Raw genomic sequence first — 18,933 nt, forward strand, 5'->3', positions numbered from 1 at the left:
GTGTGTGAAATTATATAGGCGCATACATGCGTAATTCCCTAAGGTGTACCCACAGCACTTCAGACTACATAGAGTCCTGCTTGAATTGCTGCTACCTTGGGACTAGGAGATTAACAACCAAAGTAGGACATTTCCCAACAGACATGCTGGGGCAAAGCCTGCTCTTTCAGAAAGTGCCACTAGATGTTTAGCAACACACTTTTAAAATTATGATGTAAAAATATTGCACAGCTATGATTACACACACAAATTGGGTATTTGTGCATACAAATGAGTATTTTTAGATGCCTATCTGGTCATTTGCACATATAAAAAATGGTTACTAACCTTCTGTAACTGTTGTTCTTCAAGATGTGTTGCACATGTCCATGGTGCATGGTAAATGCATGTGCAAATCTAAGCATGCAATTGCACAGGCAGACATGGGCCTCTCTTTTTGAACATCTAGCACTTAGTGTCCAGCTTTTCTGAAAGATCCACACACAAACTGCAGGAACCTCAAGTTATATACCTTACAAGTCTTAAAAGCTGAGTCGATCCTGCTGGCTCAGTTTCACACCTCGTATTACAAGGAGTCTAGATCTTTCCAACCTGATGTTCACCCCAGTAAGCTCCCCACTAGCATCTATCCATTATATATATATACACATACACACACACACACATACACACACAGTCATTCTGAACAGTGCCACAGACAGAATTTATGGGGAAGGCTAGAAAGGAGTCTAATATTTTCAACAAGTTCCTTCTTTTCCCCATAGATTTCAGTGGGACAAAGGACCAAATATGTTCTGCATCCCTAGATTTCAGTGCAATCAAGGCAGTCATTTACTGTGTGTTGATTAATAGGTAGTGATCATACTGCACAGTTTCCAGACCTGCTAATGGCTGATACATGAATAACGTCAGAGAGGTGGGACTCCCTTAAAAGGCAGCATATCAACATAGAGAAATCAAAGAGGACCCCAATCTCTGAATAGGCAAGGCATGGAAACGGACATTCATCCAGCTGGAAGAACAACAGAATTTTAGAGCAATTTTCAAAAGTGAGGGTAAATAAACAGGACTGAGGCTTTCGCTAGATGTGCAACACCTTTATTCTAATCATTTATTTACTCAAGCATTTTGTTTCTAGATGGATAATTACTATAGCAACCCTTACATAAAGGGACATAGGATGCTGTACATCTGAGATAGCCCTTCTAAAAGAATCGCACATCAAAATATTTATTTTGGAAAAAAAAGTTTCAGTAAGGAACACACAAGTATCAGAAGGTGTTTAACATTTAAGGGACTGATTCTGTAACCCTTACGCATGCATAGGAGAGCTTTCTCATCGAGTCCCTCTGAAAACTGAGAGATAATCAACATAAGGGTTAAAAAATAGATCTCTAGAACAGCAGTTTTCAACTCGAGGTCTGGGGACGCTTGGAGGGCTGCAAGCAGGTTTCGGTGATCTGCTAAAATAAACCAGAGAGGAGCCAGCATTAGACTCTCTGGAGCCCAGGACAGAAAGTTGAAGCCCAAGCCTCACCACCTGGGACCAAAGCTGAAGCCTGAGCAAATTAGCTTCGTGGGGTCCTATGTGGCAGGAGGCCCTGGGCAACTACCCTGCTTGCTAGCCCCCTAACGCCAGCCCTGGCTTTTAATCTACTGGATATGCACAAAAAATTGTGGGTTGTGAAATTTTTATAGCATGTTGTGGGAAGGTGGGGGGAAGAGAGGGAGAGTCTCAGAAAGAAAAAGGTTGAGAACACCTGGTTTAGCAGCCCCTCCCCCCTCATTTTTAAAAAAAAATGTGTTATTGTAGTCGCAGATTTAAAAACAACATTGTTCCAGTAAAAGAAAGGCTGAGATAGGTGTATTGTTAGGGAAGAAAAGTGTAATGCAAGATACCAGTTTGCATGTCATGGGACTCTGTTTTTAATGGTTGGTTATAAAGCAAAAGAGTGGAGTGCCTTTGGAGATAAGTGGTAATGTGAACATGTTGGTTTGTTTGATTTACATTTATATTTTGTCCATTAAGATTTTTAAACTAAATGGAAGTAAGTGCAAGCTTGCATGTTACAAAGATTTCTCTTAAATACAATCCAGCTAAGATGCTGTGTCCATGACTATCTGTTATCAACTGAAAAAAATTCCCTTGCAAAATTCAGAACTGAGCAAACGGATTTGGGTAACAAAAAACTGGTCTGAGCCTGTTCCTAAAACCTGAACTAATTTTTTGGGCTACTGAGGTTTTTAAAAGTTCAGTTAAAAAAAAAAAAGTTTTAAGAGAAAAGAAAAGGGGTTGTGCACCTCTGCACATAAGTCAGAGATAAGACCACAGGAAAAGCTGCTCTCTCAGCATTTCCTACTGAACCACAACCAAGCTGTATTAGAAATCTTCACAGAAAGCGTGTTCTAGGGTGATTTTTCAGAGTGAATTTTCATCCTAGAGGGCTGGGATGAGCGTCTGAAGACTTGTCTAAACTCAACATTGCTCACCTCTTAGGCATTTCACAAAATTCTCTCTTGAAATAGTTTCATCTGTGTGTTCCACAAACCAGCTGTGTGCCTTATACACTTTTCTTCACTATGGTGTTTAACTGTTCTGGCGTGGTCTAAAGAATTTAGAAACAAGCACTGAACTTCTGAGGTTCAAATAAAACACGTCACTGAAGTCCTAAATGAAGCATGCACAGCAGCAATATTTGACCTGGATGAAAACACATTTGATTCCATTCCCCTCCCTCTGGATAGTGGGTGGTTTCTATATTTTCATCTTCAACAAAAAATATTATTTCTCCTTATTGAATGTGAGTCTTTTAAAGTCTTTTGTGGTCTAAATGACAAAGCCTTTCCATTTGGCGGGCTTTCAGAGTTCTAGCCTTGCTTTCCGAATGCGAACATAGCTGACAGGCCTGCTCTCCAAGTTCTTTGGATGGATGAACGATTTTCCCCTTTGTTTGGTTTTAAATGATTTCTGCTGTATGGAAGCCTTCTGTCCACCTTCTCTTCAGGGAGATGAAATCATAGCTTCGCAAATTCAGCTTGTAACAGCTAACAGGTGACATGCTGAGACAAAGCCAATTTTTGAATAAAGGACTTCCAAGGAAAAGAAGTCAGAGCGTTTTGAAAATTGTTTGAAGCCTCTCTTCTAACCAAAAGAAAATTAAAAACAACACTGAGAAATCAAAGAAAAGTGAATGTTGGTGTAATCCCATTGAGAAAATGTGTCTTTGCTACAAAGCCAAGTACATGACAAGGAATCTGTTTATTGTATTTCTGTAAATTAATCCTTCCATCAGCATTTTACTGAGTTCAGATTTGTTTTACATGGTTCCAGAAGGTTTTACCCCAATCAACCCCAATCAAGTATGATTGTTAAGAGTTTCCTGAATTCTTTCCCCTACATATTCCATTCAATCCCCCATGGAATCTCTAGTCTTAACAGCAATGGTAGAATCATTTAATAACTCTCCCTCCCACTCCCACGCCACATTCCTATAAAACAATTCTCAGCCTTGTCTCAAAGTCAGAGAAATCTGATGTAGTGAAAATCTATTAAAGGGGTTTTTTTTTTGTTTTTTTTTACTCTGTGCAAGCCTTGGTGTTCACCCACTAACCTCAACCCTCAACAAGGCAATCATAGTCTTAGGAATGTGATAAAAAACCTTCATGCACTGGCATCTGGGCTACATCAAAACTGGGCCCTGTTGAGCAAAAACTGTTAACTCTGTCAAGTTATTGTAAGTTTTGTGAGGCAGATAACAGACTGATGTTTACATAAAATACAAGCTGAGGCCACAAAAGCCACTTCCACTTAAACTGTTCTGATCTGACTCAAACTTCTGTTCAGCTCTTTTCTCCTTCCTCCACTCTTAAGCTATCCATTATTCTTTGTAAGCATCAATATCATTCAACTGTTGGGCTTTTTAATGTTCCAGGTTAATCACTTAAAAAGGTACAAGTAGTTCAGTTTTTAGGGCACTCTGACAGCAAATTCACGCTTAAATGCAAATTAATGTGCAATGTTCAGATCCTGCCTACAGAACAGTTCCTTTCCCTCAACTTGGCATACTCCTATTTAACTCAAAACTAAAAAAAATTTTTTTTTTGCAGTGGTGTTTCCTCTCCCTAGTAGTTTACACTTAATCTTAGCAGTTTACATATGTTTAAAAAAAAATGTATTCAAACATGATTAACCTAACTGCTGCCAGACATTACTTGATCGTACAGCAGTATGTTTTGGCCTAGCTGGTTCAGAGTACAGAAGACTACTAATGTCTTAAGACTTGGTCTTGGTTTAGCCTTTGACCTATGCAGGCATATGTAATAAACCTGCATTTACACACACACACACACACACGGTGGTAGATGCCAATCACCCATTGAAGCCCTAAGCTTAGGGAAACAGCAAATGCCAGTGGCATTAGTAATGAAAGAAAAGCAGATGACCTCATACCGAACGTCTGGTTTTTGGCTCAACTTACGTCAAAGGGAGAGTTTCCATATTCCGTGTCTGAGCAGAAAGAGAGGATGCATGGAATGTGTGTGTGTATGGAGGGTGCGCATATTTGTGTGCTGAGATAACGTGAAAGCATGCTAGGCATAGCAAGGCATTGGTGCATAGTAAGGTCACAAGTCAACCCTCAAGACTTCACTGTCCTAAGAGAGTTCTTACAGCTATAAAGTCAAGATTTATCTAGCCAAGTCAAATAATATTTTTACTGCTTTGCCCTCTGAGTTTCATACCATTCTCCACATCATAGTATCTGCTTCACTTCAGTTAGCCACTGCCTCTAAGATTAAAAAGAAACTAGATCTAATGATTGAGAATGTTTTGATTTTTAATAATAAAAAAGTGATTGCATACCATCATCCTTTCCACGCCCCAAATCTTTTCTGTATCAAAAGATACTCTTCCTGGAGAACATAATAAACACAAATTTTTGCACTCAGTACATCTTTGTATGTTATTCTGAAAGTGAATGTTAATATGTTTAACAGCATTGTTTTGTCCTGCTCATCTCATACAATCAGTGCAGTGGTGACGATGTAGCATATTTAAGCCATCACTGCCACAACTGGTCTCTCTCTCCATTTGAGTTAAGTTGCAAACTTCCACATTTTACTATTTTGGGTGTTCTTCTGGTGGTACATCACCTTGATTTCTTTTCTTCTAAATGAAGTTGGTGCTCATGGTAAGCAAGTGCTGGACTGACAGGCCCAGAGACTGGAGTCTTCTGACTGAACGCAGGGGACTAGACAGCTCTTAGTGTGGAGGTAGTAAAGTCCAGGGTCACTGAAGCTCAAAGGGGCTTGGACAACATTGATTGAGAATGAAAATGATTAGAAGAACTTTTTCCACGAACAGAATCCTGGGTCTGAAAACTTTGAGAAAGTTTGGCTAGAAATCCAGATACAAACTGTGCAACTGTCCTGCTTCTCTATGATGTCACCAAAAGTCCAAGTTTGAACATCTCAAACTTTGATGGACGATTCAGGAATTGAACCTACATTCTGACCTGAACCTCAAAGTTAGGACTTCTCATTGTTATGATGATCTGGATCCCCAACCACTGAACAAGGCACTCTCAAATTTTGGGTAAATTCACAACCAGATTCCAACTTTGCAGATCAAATCCATCTGCCATTAAAAAGTTTTCGTTAATCACAGACCTTCAAGTAAGTGGAGGAGATGCAGCAACAGATTTGGGAACCTTCACAATGTGGACTAGCGAAGAACTTCATCTGCACAAAAGTACAGGCAACTCTTCTCCACACACAAGGATTAAATACGCTTGCTTCTCTAACAGGTTTTGGATTGTATTGATTCAGAAATACTTTTATTGCACTTGACTTCTTCAAAATACTTTATCAACATTAATAATTAATACTAAACAAGACTTTTGTGAGTATTACCCCTATTTTAAAAGGTGGAGAAGCTGGGGTTATTGTAACATCTTCATTCAATGTGTGCCATAAGAGGGATTAAAACTCAGACATTCTAGTCTTGTGTTCAGATCACACTTCTCTCCAGCAGCCTAATGTGGGGTTCAAGATCAAAAATTAAAATATTTTGCCTGGACAGAGTTTAAATATTGACTCATTCAGAGCAAATTCATTTGGGAAAGTGACATGCTGACTTAAAAGAAGTTGTATTTGCATAAACTGTCATTCTGATGTCAAATTTAACTTGTGAAGAGGAGCTGTCTAGCCATCAGCTGAAGTGTGTACACACCTTTGCATATCCCCATACGTGCAGACTAAATGAGACTCAGAAAAAGAGTTTGTCCTCTCAGTCACAAGTCAAAGCCTGTACATGGCTTTGCCCTGAGCACTGCCCTCCAAAGGCAGGAGGTGAAGAATAAGGGAAACGTTTACATAGTTCACAACAATGGATGTCCTCCTCCTTCCCACTCCTCTGTCCTGGGATGATATCAGTCCCAAATGAGGAGAGATGAAAAGAGGCACCACAAACTGCATGAAGAGATGTTTTTTGTTTTCTCTCAATAGTAAGAGATACCCTTTTCCCAAGATCAGGCAGGGTTTTTAGAACAGAAAAAAAGAATGTATAGCAAACTATACCACAGTTTTAATTTTGTGTTGCAGTTTTATTGGGGGGGGGGGGGAAGAGAAGGAAAGTAATATATGTGATATTACCACTAAAATAAATAAATATCAGCTTTTGCTGCTGTCAATACCAAGATTTATAGACTCAAGGAGGTAAATATTAACCAAGGCTAATATTTATGAAGAGAGGAAATAAATCATAGTGATTGAAATCAGAAGGCAGCAAATCATATGTATTGTCCCATACACTGTTCCAAAAAGATACCCATCACAAACCAGATTTTGATTTAAGTTTACACTTTGAACTATAGCTTTGTTTACTAGCATTTTCCATTGTGTACTATGAAGGTTTAGTACATGAAACCGTTTTGTTTTCATTATTTTACTTAACAGTCCAAACTACACACTCTTCTGGGAAGCTGAAATTAACTATTCCTGTGTGTTAAGTTAAGCATGTGCATAAGTATTTGTAGGTTCAGAGCCAAAGTGAGCAAGGCTTATAGGAGAAAGGAAATGCTTCATTTATATAGGTCGGAAGCATTCTGCTTCATGCATTTATAGGTCTAGAAGGGAAGACTGTTAAACATTTAATTGATAACATTACAAAGTTTTAAAGTTAAACAGGCACATTTTACAAGTATAAAGCTTTCTAAAGTAACTGCGACAGTCTCACCTCTGCTATGGAAGATGGCACAGAACCAACACAAAAAGTGGAATGTTACAAAGAAGCTTTGCCACTACAGTTCTTTTGCAAGCCCATGGCTGGCACTGGTACAACTCAGTGTAAGAGAGACATCATCAACTTAAAAAAACACATCTGTCTGTGAATGTTTACAAGAGACAGCTAAAGTTACTAGAGCTTAAGGGAGGAAGATGGCAACCTTCATTCAATCCTCTGTTAAGTGCTTCAGCATGAGCAATGTCACCAACGTGGTGTCTGAATGCCGATCAGTGGTCTCGTAGTCTAAGAAGTGACCTTCTCAAACAAAATGGCCCTTTTTAGGGCAAACATCAAAAAAGGACATCAACCTTTAATGGTGCTTTTCTAGTTGCCATATAAAAAAGAACTCAAAGAAGCTAGAGGAACGCATTTTTCTTTTTCAGTTTGCTCACACTGTGCATTAGACATCACTTTGTGTATGGTCAGCGACACTGTTTCCCCTGAATTCTCAGCTTTTCCCATGCTGAAGAAAGCACACAGACCCTAGAACTTGGGTCGGCAACCTTTCAGAAGTGGTGTGCTGAGTCTTCATTTATTCACTCTAATTTACGGTTTTGTGTGCCAGTAATACATTTTAATGTTTTTAGAAGGCCTCTTTCCATAAATCTATAATATATAACTAAACTATTGTTGTATGTAAAGTAAATAAAGTTTTTAAAATGTTTAAGAAGTTTCATTTAAAATTAAATTAAAATGCAGAGCCACCTCGGACCGGTGGCCAGGACCTGGGCAGGGTGAGTGCCTCTGAAAATCAAGTCGCGTGCCACCTTCGGCACGTGTGCCATAGGTTGCCTACCCCTGCTTTAGAAGTCTCTTAAGTTGATCTTGCTTAAGTCTAGCCTTGGAGTGCATGGCTTATGCCAGACTCAATCTGATCACAGCAGAGCCAAAAATGGGATCATTGCTTAAAAGTTGCCTGTTTGAATGGAAGAAAATGTATCATGTTAGAGATGAAAATGTTTTAACTTTTTCAAAAGAACACTGTCAATGAATAATTTTACCCCACATGTGCTACAATTAACAATAACCCGTAGAAAACTTGGAACTCCAATCTGCTTCTAACCAATCAATTTTTTTTTATTTATTGGGGAATGCTAGGCTACCCACTTTCTCTTTGCACCCCCAGGAAAAAGTTCACTGGGGCATTTGCTTTGAAAAATAAAATATATTTAAGTTGTATTCCTATTTTATGAGCCTGTGTAGTTTTTGAGCAGCAAGCAGAACACAGGAGGTGAACAGCAATTTAAGTTAATGAATTTGGACATCATACAAAGTGTTCATTTGGGGCGAGCAGTTAAATGTATTGGACTTGAACATGACTTATTTTTCAGCCAGTCAATGGCCTGGAACAGTTTTCTACATCTAAAATGAATCAAGAAGAAACAGCAGGCAACTGACTTGGAGTACCTGAAACTCCACTGAGAAATTCTACTGATGTCATAATGCATGAGAACAAAGCTCAAGTCACCAGAACCCCAGAGATGGAATTTTAGCTCTGGAATTCAGAAAGCACTTGTTTTATATTTTAACAAAATACATGGACAGACAATAAAATCCAGTCAAGAAAAAAAATTAATGGAAAAAACAGACATTTCAAGTTCTCTCCTACCTGACTTCAGTAAGTGCAGAACAAACAAATCAAAAAGTCTGATTTTTTTTCTGTATTCCTGTTCTCCTGCTGTTTTATACACTTCTCCCTCTCTTCATATGCTGTGACATTTTGGCAACTGAAATTTGTTTTCTGTGTAGAGGAGCCAAAAAAAAAAAAAAAAAAAAAAAAAAAATCACCTAGGGCTGTTTCTTGCTGCCTTTAAAGCATGCACAGGAGATTTCTGTTTTCCTTTTTGAGGGTCAAGGAGTGTCTTTATTTCTGTCAAAATACTCATAATATACAGCCGTAACAACGCCTGCAAATTATGGGCCCCAAAGGAAAGACATGTGGTTTGGTGTAGGCACAACATCATTTCAATGGGGGTCCTGCCTGAGAGAGACCCAAGATTCAATATGTGACTTCTTGGACTGTCATAATCTCTTATGCCGAGACAACTGGAGGCATGGATATTCCAGAACTTGTGTGCTAGTTTACAGAGGAAATTGGGAGAATGGTGGATTGTAGTTTCCTGCTAAAGAGGATAAGGGAGAGAAGCCAGCAACATGCCACCAACAGTGCCACGATAAGGTGAGGAGACTCCTCAAGGATTTTAAGATTATTACCATCGCATGAACCAGTCTGTAATCCACATAACTGGCTCTGGAGCATGAGCAAGCATTTTGGATGTCCTGACCTAGCTCCCCTGCATATTTAGCAGCACTGTCTCAACTAGCCTGGATCGAAGGAGGGGAGGTCACAAGCCATGAATTACTAAATGATGATGTGAGATGCTGAAACATCCATGGAGAACTGATGTACTCATTTCATTCTGTAGCTTTAGTGTGTGGCTGCTGTGTTCACAGCCACGTACCTCAGAACCTTTGGCAAAATAAATATATGCCTTCGCCTCCTTCTTCTCCCACACATGCTTTAGCGTTAGCCTCTGGTGCACAGCAGATGTTATATATTATTTCCTTGAAAGAAATGCACAATAAAGATGTGCATTAAGGATGTTTGTAGAAACCTACATAGGTTGGATGTGCTGACAAGCACAAGTATTTTGTGAATCAACTGTTTAGAGTAGTAGGGACACACTGGCTGCTGCCTTCCAGCAACTCCCATTGGCCTGGAGCAGTGAACTACAGCCAGTGGGAGCTGCGATTGGCCAAACCTGCGGACGTAGCAGGTAAACAAACTGGCCCGGCTAGCCAGGGGTTTTCCCTGCACAAGCAGCAGAATAAGTTTGGGAACCACTGGACTAAGCTATCTGTGGCCTGGAAAGCCTTTAAGTCAAGCATTTAAATGGTAACATGTGCCGCTCATTAGCACTACCTCAGGCACACCTGTACTGCTCTGCTTAAAAGGACAACATTCAAAGCACTCTCTTCTTAAGGGACATTTCAGCTGAGGGTGCTCAAGTGAAGCCTCCAAGGGGGCAGGGGGATTTTCATTTCAAAGGAAATCTATAGGGTTTAAGAGTTCTTCTAAAGAAGAAATCCAGCAAAAAAGATGACAATCAATCTGCAAGAAAATATAGAAAGGCAGGGAAGTTTGGTGGCTGGCAGAAAAACAAGGTAACTGAAATAGTTTCTATGCACATGAATCAGGCTGACTACCAATAACTCCCTTAAATTACTAGTCCTTATATTGACTACCAATAACTCCCTTATACTAGTCCTTCAATTCTCATAGGCTAGCAGGCAATATGCCAAATAACTCGCCAGTAAAAAAACAAAACAAAACAGGCAAACAACTATGGGCTGCGCAAATGGAAGTACTAATAAACAGAAGCCACAGAAAGTTGTTCTAACACCACTTAAAAGGCTGGTAGAAAAAAGATACATCAGTACTATCATGCTCCAGTCTTGCAAAGAAATGACTGAGATGCAAAAAGTACCCAGAATGCTCTCAGGAGTCAGGAACTTACAGCTGGCTAGTCAAATTATAGCTATACTCTCTGAAGAAGGATTCCAGTAAGAGATATAAAATGTTGGTAGGAATGAAAAGAAAATTGATGGAACTACTTAAGGTAGTCCAAAATATTATACAAAGCTTAAAATATAAAGCCAGGTAACATTTTAGTGGGTTTATCTTTAACATATAAAAACAAGCTGATAGTATGAACACTTTAAATACAGTTTACACACCCATCTAGTTTTGACACCTTATAGCCCCATTGTTCCAACTGGAATGTAACCAGTAGCAAAGTTTGTGTCGTGTGTGGCAAATTAAGAAAAAAAAATGCTATAAAACTATTCTATAGACACACATTCAATGGGAGGTAACTGAAGGATTCTGGAAGCATATGTTGTTTTCTGAATATGAATTAACACTTATTTACATTGCCCATGTGGTATCTATTCAGTTTTTTAAATATACATTAAATGTATTCTTAAAAGTGCAGCAACAATTACAACAAACTAACAAACCTGTGCTATTAGCTATTTAATTAAATGAACCACTGGCTGACAAAATCACTCAACAATCTGCTAAGCTTTTTTTTTTTTTTTTTTTTAAATTATGCTTTAAAGAGAGACCGAATTCTCCAAGAGGCAGGCCTAAAAGTCAGATCTACCATTGATATTTTGGTCAACAGATATGCCTCAGAATGGTTGTCTGCTACTAAAGGAGGAACAGTGTAGAGTGAAAGTTTTGAATTTGATGTGTTGTAAGTTCCTTTGGAGGTTTAAAAAAAAAAAACTGAAGGAGAATGCTTTTAGACTGCACTCACTGTCTCCTACCTCCAGCATTTGCTGTGGCAGTGTCTGCAGCTGCTCTGAGATCACTGCAAGCAGGAGTGGTCTTGGTGGTGAGAGTGACATCAAATTAACTTACAAAAAAAAACCCCAGCAAAACCCGCCCCGCAAGCTTAAGTCACATGCTTTACTGCATGCTGTAAGGTTTATGAAAAGGCAGTTAAATTAATTCCTCCTACTCTTGCCCAACTGATCAAGTGAATTATTGAAGTGGCATACCTTCCTCTAAAGCATCAGCTGTTGACCACTTGCAGAGGACCAAATGAAGCAATTACTATGTGGAAATGTTGACAGAGAGAGATGAGACCCAATGCAGGTTTTTCATTTGCCCTTACTGCTAGTAATTCAGAGCTCTTGCACTAATTTGGCTCTGCTGAATCTTGATTCTCGTTGAAGCTTCTAACCCATATGCACAGGATCCATAAGCCAATCTGAGCACGTGGTTTATTCCTGATTATTTAAATTCAATGTACAACGTCAAGTTTATTACCCCTAAAAGCCTGAAACCATTACATTTAAGATTCATTTCAAGTTAATGGCAGAGGGGAAATGATTTTAGAAGCAAATGTGAAACTTCTAAGACTTGTAGGACAGGGAGGATTGTTTTGTAGGTAAGGAACTGCACTTGGACTTGGAGATCCAGATTCTATTTCCAGTTCTGCCTCATCCTATGAGACCATAATAAAGTTATGTAATCTCTGTGCAACTCAAAGTCCTAATCTGTAAAATGGGGAAAATAACACTTCCCTACCCCACCAAGGCATTGTGAGGATAATTTAATTGCTTCTAAGGTCCTTGTGTACTCCAATAATGGGAGTAATAGAAAGACTATAAATGAAAATAAGCTGTTCTGGTTTGGTACAACTGGACAGAGTGCACAAGCACGAGTTTGTTGATTAAGTCTAACAGTAAAGCACATGTCTCAACTTCATAATCAGCAAAAATGATCAGTTCACCTCCAAAAAGGATTGAATTTGGAAGTTAGGATACATCTCATGTTCATACAATGCTGTAAGTGTACACAGCATTGTATAAACATGGAAGAAGACAACTTCTCCACCCAAAAGAGCTTACAGTCTAACAGACAAATGCAACATGAACAAAAAAATTAGGTGCAAGAATGGGAGCAAACAGGAGTACAGCACTGAGGGTTCAATTAACACTCACTGAGGTCCATGAGAATCCTTTAGAAAGGCTATTCGCAAGATGAGGATTTTATAACAGACTAAACCAAAACCCTGGATTGTAATGTCATCAAAATAAGGAAACTTTGATCTAGGTCTGGACCTGGTAGTTTGGGTCTACAGGTACAGTACTACCAAACTAGATCTTATTTTAGCCATTCACAAATCAGCAGAGCCATTTTTTTCTGATTGCTTGTATATTGTAGGAATTCTATTTATGCATTATTCATTCTCACTGCTGCTATTTTGAATTGTTCTATTAAACTTACCAGTCAGGTATTCAAGTACAGCAGCCATGTACACAGGGGCACCAACACCAATTCTGTACTTCGGATGACCTTTCTTAATGTAACGTAGCATTCTTCCTACAGGGAATATGACTCCAGCCTTCGCTGAGCGGGAAGTCTTGGTTGACTTCTTCTTTCCACCCCTGCTGGACATTTTGTCTATATTGGGTCTAGAGCAGCACACTATAAACAAAGGAAAAGATAAGGTTACCAGTAAGGAATACAACACTTAATTCTTTCAGAGGACTATTGTACTCTTTGCATAGATGCCAGAATAAATCATTTTTCATCAGTGACAAAATCAACAGATTTTTTGACTGCTAAAATGTCATATGCTGAATTTTAGCTATGCTCGACTGTTACTTTGAAGTTGGCATCTGCGAGTTGTATCAAAGGTGCCTAAAACATATCCATATAAGGTTTTACAAGTTGTTCTGTAATGGATACTCCTTAAAATTGTGACATTTACTTGTCACGACTTTGTTTATAATACAAAATGTGTGATCCAGAGATTGGCTGGTGAGAAATCAGACCTTTCAATATTTACATTCATCTAGAACTTCCTCTCATTCTTGAAGATCCTAAAGGATTTTATCATAGATAAATATCACTGAATGCAGCCATCTCTGGGGTGAATCATGGCAGTCATAGTAAAACAGGGCTTGAGAATGAAGGGAGGGAAATTTTTGACCAAAGGCACTGAGCAAACCTCTACTCTAATGGAAAAAACCATTGGCTAGATTTTCAAACTACAGTATATAATTATGGTGCTAATGTGCAGGTGCAGTTACCATGTGTCATAAACATACAGCTAAGGGTAGCATAAAATCCCTCTTTACTCTGTAAAGGGTTAATTCCTCTTTTACCTGTAAATGGTTAAGAAGCTCAAGTACCTAGCTGGCACCTGACTCAAACCACCAATAAGGGGACAAGATAATTTCAAATCTGAGGGGAAGGGGAGAGGCTTTTGTTCTGTCTGTTCTGGCTTTGGCTGGAGCAAGATCAAAGAAGCAAACAATCCAACTCCTATAAAGTTAGTAAGTATTTAGTAAGTAAAGGCGTTAGATTTACTTTTATTTTGGCTTGTGAATTTTCTCTGTGCTGAGAGGGAGGGTATTCCTGGTTTTCTTTTTGTAACTTAAAAGTTTTGCCCAGAGGGAAACCCTCTGTTTTGAATCTGATTGCCTGTGCGATTATCTTCCATTCTAATCTTAAAGAGGTACTCCTTTCACCTTTTTTCCTTAATTAAAATTCTTCTTTTAAGAACCTGATTAATTTTTCATTGTTTTAACATCCAAGGGTTTGGGTCCATGTTCACCTATACCAATTGGTGAGGATATATTCTCAAGCTTCCCCAGGAAAGGGGGATTGTTCTCAAGCCTGCCCAGGAAAAGAGGTGTAGGGGTTTGAGGGGATATTTGAGAAAGGTAGGGCTCCAAGTGGCCCTCCCTAAATGTTTGTTTAAATAACTTGGTGGTGGCAGCATTACCCAATCCAAGGTACAAGGAAGGATTTGTGCCTTCGGGACTTTTTAACCTTAGCTGGTAGAAATAAGCTTAGGGGGTCTTTCATACAGGTCCCCACGGGTCCCACTAGAGTTCAGAGTGGGGAGGGAACCCTGACATGGTGGCAGAGAGCAGTGGGATCATTTTGAACCAGAGATCATTTTAAACCAAAAGCCTAGTAGGATTTTTTAAAAGGACCATTTTCCGCCCCGTTTTTGGCTGTTTAGAAAGCAGATTGAGCTCTTATCTCTCTTTGCCTGGAGGCAAAGGTATCAGGTCCTTGTAACAAAGGGATGTTTTTAAGCTGTGGGAAGCTGGAGATTTCTGTCTCTGCCTGAGGGCAGGGCAGGTTACTTTCTACAAGGGAATTCACAAGCTAGTATTTTTTTCCTTTATAGCTCTCGGTTAGGCTAGTTAAGTACAAAAAGCAGGAACATGACTACCAGTGAAACAGCTAATAAACTAGAGCTGGCTAGACTGGAAGCAAAGGAGAAAGAGAACAAACACAAGAGACTGATCAAATTAAAACAACTAGAAATTAAGGCACAGGAAGCTGCCCACAAGAGAGCTATGGAGGCAGAAGAGGCTGCACAGAAGAGAGTCCTGGTGTTACAAGAAAAAGAGAGGCAGCATGAACTGGAGTTAGAAAAGGCAAGGGCTAAGCAGACTATACCACACAACCCTAGCAATCCCTCTCCAGGTACCGCTTCCCATCCCAGAAAGTTCCCCACCCACAAGGCAGGCAATGATACCGAGGCCTTCTTATAAAATTTCAAAAGGGCCTGCCTTGGGTACAGCATCTCTACCGACCAGTACATGGTAGAGCTGACACCACAGCTCAGTGGACCTTTAGCAGAGGTGGCGGCTGAAATGCCTAAGGAACACACGAACAGTTATGAAGTTTTTTTTAAAAAGGCCAGAATCAGAATGGGGCTAACACTCAAGCATGCCCGTCGGCGGTTCGGAGCCCTAAAGTGGAAACCGGACATGGCATTTTCCTGACACGCCTACCAGATTGAAAAAAAATGGGATGCCTGGGTATCAGGAACAAGTGTTAAATCTCTGGAAGATCTGTCTTTCCTAATGAAAATGGAGCAGTTCCTAGAGGATAGTCCTGAGAAAATAGAAAAGTATATCCTAGATAGGAAGCCCAAAACTGTAATCGAGGTGGGGGAGATTGGAACCAAATGGGTGCAGGTCACGGAAAAGAAAAAAACTAGTAGCAGTTGGAGCAGATATCAGAAGGGGCAACCCAAGACAACACCCTGTCACCTGGGGCAGCCTAAGGCCCCATCTATATTCCAGGGAAAAACTCAAATACCTTATCGTCCCACCACACCATCTCTAGCAACTCACCTCGCCCCAGTGACCAGTCAGCTGGGTGATGTTTTAAATGTAATGAGCTGGGGTGTGTGAAGGTCAACTCCCCTAAGAACCCCAACAGACTTCAGTTCATTACACTGGAGTCATACCAAAGGTCGTCAGGATCAGATGCCTTCCAGGTAGCCTCAGAGCGAAGGGAAACTGTGAGTGTGGGCTGGAAGAAGGTTACAGCATGGAGAGACACTGGAGCACAGGTGTCAGCTATCCACCAATCCTTAGTAGACCCCAAATTCATCAACCCAAAGGCTCAAGTAACGATTCAACCCTTCATGTCAAAATCTTTGAACTTGCCTACAGCCACATTGCCTGTCCAGTACAAGGGCTGGTCAGGAATGTGGACTTTTGCAGTCTATGATAATTATCCCATTCCCACGCTGCTGGGGGAAGACTTGGCCAACCATGTAAAGCTAGCCAAGAGGGTGGGAATAGTCAGCCGCAGCCAGGCTAAGCACCTATCCATGTTCCTGAGCCTTCCACCAGGGCCCCATCTGTGTTACTAGACACCCAGATGGAGGTGGTGGAACTGAATCCCCTGCCAACAACTGCAACAGCCGTACTGGATCCAGTTCCAGAGACCCAGCCAAAGCCAGTCCCAGAACCAGCAAGGCAGCCAGCATCAGAACCATTGCCAGCACTGAGTCCAGCACTTGCAACCCTGTCTACAGCTCCAACACCACAGGGCACCACCGAGCCGGCACTGGCAGCAGCAGCAGATAACCCTACACAAGAGGCTCAACCAGAGCCTAAAATACCACACAGTGCACCAGCAGAGAGCGGTACACAGTCAACAGAAACAGTCCCATCACCTGCATTGCTTCCAGAGGGACCAAGCCCCGGTCCACAATCCAGTGAGGAACTGATGTCTCCAGCATTAAGGGAAGTTCCAGGTCAAACAGGAAGCAGATGAAAGCCTCCAGGGAGCTTGGACGGTGGCACGGAGCAACTCACCGCCTCTCAGCTCTTCCAATTGATCCCGGTTTGTTGTAAAAAAGAGGACTTTTATACAAGGAAACTTTCTGGTGGGCACCAGGAAGACTGGCATCCTCAGAAACAGTTGGTAGTTCCAACTAAGTACCCAGTAAAACTCTTGAGCTTAGCTCACGATCATCCTAGTGGCCATGCAGGAGTGAACAGGACCAAATGACCGTTTGGGGAGGTCATTTCACTGGGAGGGAATGGCAAGATGTTTCTACCTATGACCGGTCTTGTGAGGTGTTCCAAAGAGTGGGAAAACCCCAAGGCCGGGTCAAAGCCCCTCTCCAGCCACTCCCCATAATAGAGTTCCATTTCAGCGAGTAGCTGTGGATATTCTAGATCCTTTCCCAAAGAAGACACCCAGAGGAAAGCACTACATACTGACTTTCATGGACTTTGCTACCCAATGGCTGGAAGCAGTAGCTCTAAGCAATACCAGGGCTAAAAGTGTATGCCAGGCATTAACAGACATTTTTGCCAGGGTAAGTTGGCCCGTCGACATCCTTACATATTCGGGAACTAATTTCCTGGCAGGGACCATGAAAAGTCCGTGGGAAGCTCATGGGGTGAACCACTTGGTTGCCACCTCTTACCATCATCAAATGAATGGACTGGTGGAGAAGTTTAATGGGACTTTGGAGGCCATGATATGTAAATTGGTAAATGAACACTCCAGTGATTGGGATTTAGTGTTACAGCAGTTGCTTTTTGCCTACAGGGCTGTACCACATCCCAGTTTAGGGTTTTCAGCATTTGAACTTGTGTATGGCCACAAGGTTAAGGAGCCATTACAGTTGGTGAAGCAGCAATGGGAGTGGTTTACGCCTTCTCCAGGAACTAACATTCTGGACTTTGTAAACAACCTACAAAACACCTTCTGAACCTCTTTAGCCCTTGCTAAAGAAAACCTATAAGATGGTCAGGAAGAGCAAAAAGCCTCATATGATAAACATGCCAGACAGTGTTTCTTCAAAGTAGAGGACCAGGTCATGGTCTTGAAGGCGCTTCAGGCCCATAAGATGGAAGCGTCATGGGAAGGGCCATTCATGGTCCTAGAGCGCCTGGGAGCTGTTAATTATCTCATAGCACCCCCCACCTCAAACCTCAAGCCTTAAGTGTATCATGTTTATTCTCTAAAGCCCTTCTATTCCAGAGAGGTAGAAGTTTGTCAGTTTACAGCCCGGGGAGGAGATGATGCTGTGTGGCCTGAAGGTGTCTACTACAAAGGAAAAAGTGACAGTGGCGTGGATAAAGTGAACCTCTCCATGACCCTTGGATGTATGCAGCCACAGCAGATCAAGAAGCTGTGCATTAGCTTCGTGCCGATGTTCTCAGCCACCCCAGGATGGACCAAACGGGCATACCACTCCATTAACACAAGTAATGCTCATCCAATTAGAGCCCAACCCTACCAGGTGTCTCCTCAAGCCAAAACTGCTATAGAACGAAAGATCCAGGACATGCTACAGATGATGTAATCTGCTCCTCTAACAGTGCATAGGCATCTCCAGTGGTTCTAGTTCCCAAACCAGATGGGAAGATACGCTTTTGCGTGGACTATCATAAACTAAATGCTGTAACTCGCCCAGACAACTATCCGATGCCACACACAGATGAGCTTTGGAGAAACTGGGATGTGCCCAGTTCATCTGTACCTTAGACTTAACAAGGGGTACTGGCAAGTACCACTAGATGAACCTGCCAAGGAAAGGTCAGCCTTCATCACCCATGCAGGGATACATGAATGTAATGTGCTCCTTTTTGGGCTGTAAAATACACCTGCCTCCTTCCAAAAACTTGTAGATGGTCTCCTAGCAGGATTGAGAGAATCTGCAGTTGCCTACCTTGACGATGTGGTCATCTTTTCTGATTCATGGGTAGAACACCTGAAGAATCTACAAAAAGTCTTTGAGCGCATAAGGGAGGCAGGACTAACTGTTAAGGCTAAAACGTGTCAAATAGACTTAAAC

At 41.0% G+C, this 18,933-nt stretch overlaps 1 protein-coding gene across 4 annotated transcripts in view; it reads right to left on the reverse strand.

Annotated features, from left to right (window-relative positions):
• The window catches only part of MACROH2A1 (macroH2A.1 histone), a 75,711-nt gene that overhangs the window by 41,117 nt on the left and 15,661 nt on the right, over positions 1–18,933 (reverse strand). For all 4 annotated transcript variants that reach the window (XM_032783252.2, XM_032783250.2, XM_032783251.2 and 1 more), the window contains exon 2: positions 13,083–13,283. In XM_032783252.2, coding sequence (XP_032639143.1) covers positions 13,083–13,254 — 172 coding nt within the window. In that variant the 5' untranslated portion in view covers positions 13,255–13,283. The remainder of the gene's footprint in view (positions 1–13,082; positions 13,284–18,933) is intronic.

The sequence above is a fragment of the Chelonoidis abingdonii genome, chromosome 7 (genome assembly GCF_003597395.2).
Source record: "Chelonoidis abingdonii isolate Lonesome George chromosome 7, CheloAbing_2.0, whole genome shotgun sequence".
Lineage (NCBI taxonomy): Eukaryota > Metazoa > Chordata > Testudines > Testudinidae > Chelonoidis > Chelonoidis abingdonii.